Genomic DNA, 1,742 nt, shown 5'->3' with positions numbered 1-1,742 from the left:
GGAAGTGAAGGCTGATGAGTAATGCTGAAAGAGATCAGGTGATGGTCAGAGAGAGGGAACTCAGCAATGGAGAGAGCAGTTCTTGATGATGGAGTGATACAATGTTAGGTGTGAGAAGCTTTTCACACTTTGAATTTCCAGAATACTGAGCTCAACCAAACTGGGACAGCACACACTTGATTAACAGGGAGCTATTGCTTCCCCTTCTGGTCATGCTGGTTTAAAGTCAGTGGCTCTAGGAGATCACTTTCTGCAGGTGTATTTGCCCATTTTCTCACGAAGTTCTTTAGTTTTAGCCCCATAAATGATAGGGTTGAGCATGGGTGGGAGGAGGAAATAGAGGTTGGCCAAGATGATGTGAACCTGTGGAGCGATGCCCTGACCAAACCGGTGTGTCAGAGTGGAGAAGAGGAAGGGAGGATAAGACATCAGCATCACACAGATGTGGGCTGTGCAGGTGTTGAGGGCTTTCTGGTGGGCTTTCTTGGAGGAGATTCTGAGGACGGTCCTGATGATCAGACCATAGGACAGGGCAATGAGAGTCAGGTCTAACATGATGACTACAAACGCCATCACCAAACCATACGTCCTGTTGACTGTGATGTCTCCACATGACATCTTCGCCACAGCCATGTGGTCACAATACGTGTTGGGGATAATGCGGTTGGCACAGAGTGGCAGCCTCCTCAGGAGCAGGGGCAGGGGTAGAATGAGGAGAACAGCTCTTATCAAACCCACTAGCCCTAGCTTAGCTATTCGTGCGTTGGTGAGGATAGTGGCGTATCTCAAAGGGTTACATATGGCAACGTAGCGATCAATGGCCATTGTCACGAGGACAGCTGAGTGCATCATAGAAACCCCATGAAGGAAGAACATCTGGGTGAGGCAGCCACCCACAGTAATGCAGTTCAAATTGAACCAAAATATACACAGTGCCTTTGGCACGACAGAGGTAGACGTGCCGATGTCTGTAAGCGCCAGCATGCAGAGCAGCAGGTACATCGGCTTGTGCAGGGTTTGATCTTTGCCTACAACAAACAGAACTGTAAAATTTCCCAGTAGGCCAATAATGTAGAATGTAGAGAATGGGATGGAAATCCAGATGTGGGCAGCTTCCAGGCCAGTGATCCCCATTAGGATGAATGTTGAAGGGTCAGAGCGGGTGAGGTTGAAAATTGACATGAGATGTTGAATGCTTATATTGGGCTCAGAAATGCTCAAGGTTCCTGTGAAGGGAGAGATGCACAGAGAGGAGGGTTACACACTTTAAGAAAATAATATGGTAACTATTTCATAGGTATTAACAATCTAGAAATGGGGGTGAACAGTGAGATGGCAACATTTACAGATGGCATCAGATTATTTAGGTCATGGTCAAGTCCAGAGAAGTCCTCAGAAGGAGCTAATGAAGCCAGGTGAAGGGGCAGCATGATGGCATACGAACATTGAAGTCAATAACTGAAACATTTATGCCTATATGAGGGAAAGACTTGAACTCCTCAAACACATTATAAGTTTCTAATTTAAGTGTATGAACTCAGGAGAGGTACCTGGGTGTCATGGTACTTACCCTTGTGAAAACCTTTTCACTGTGCAAGAATGGACAGAATGTGAGCAAAACATTGGGATGTAGGAGGCATGGAATTGGGGACTCATACAAAACAATATAATGCCATGAGATCAGTCAGTTAATATTTCACCTTCTTCTGGACTCCTGTTCGTAGTACTGGGCACCCTTCTCA

The 1,742-nt window shown here is 46.1% G+C and overlaps 1 protein-coding gene across 1 annotated transcript; it reads right to left on the bottom strand.

Moving 5' to 3' along the window:
• Positions 1–243: 243 nt before the first annotated feature.
• Positions 244–1,182, bottom strand: LOC123361792 (olfactory receptor 52D1-like). Its single transcript, XM_045001940.1, has one exon. The coding sequence runs from the start codon at positions 1,180–1,182 to the stop codon at positions 244–246; it is 939 nt and encodes a 312-aa protein (XP_044857875.1).
• Between the last annotated feature and the right edge of the window lie 560 nt (positions 1,183–1,742).

Source organism: Mauremys mutica, chromosome 1 (assembly GCF_020497125.1).
Source record: "Mauremys mutica isolate MM-2020 ecotype Southern chromosome 1, ASM2049712v1, whole genome shotgun sequence".
NCBI lineage: Eukaryota > Metazoa > Chordata > Testudines > Geoemydidae > Mauremys > Mauremys mutica.
Note: the sequence above shows the minus strand (reverse complement) of the source record. Positions and strands in the feature narration are given on the sequence as shown.

Excerpts from the sequence above, each read along its gene's own strand:
- LOC123361792 (XM_045001940.1), bottom strand. The coding sequence starts at position 1,182 with ATGTCAATTTTCAACCTCACCCGCTCTGACCCTTCAACATTCATCCTA.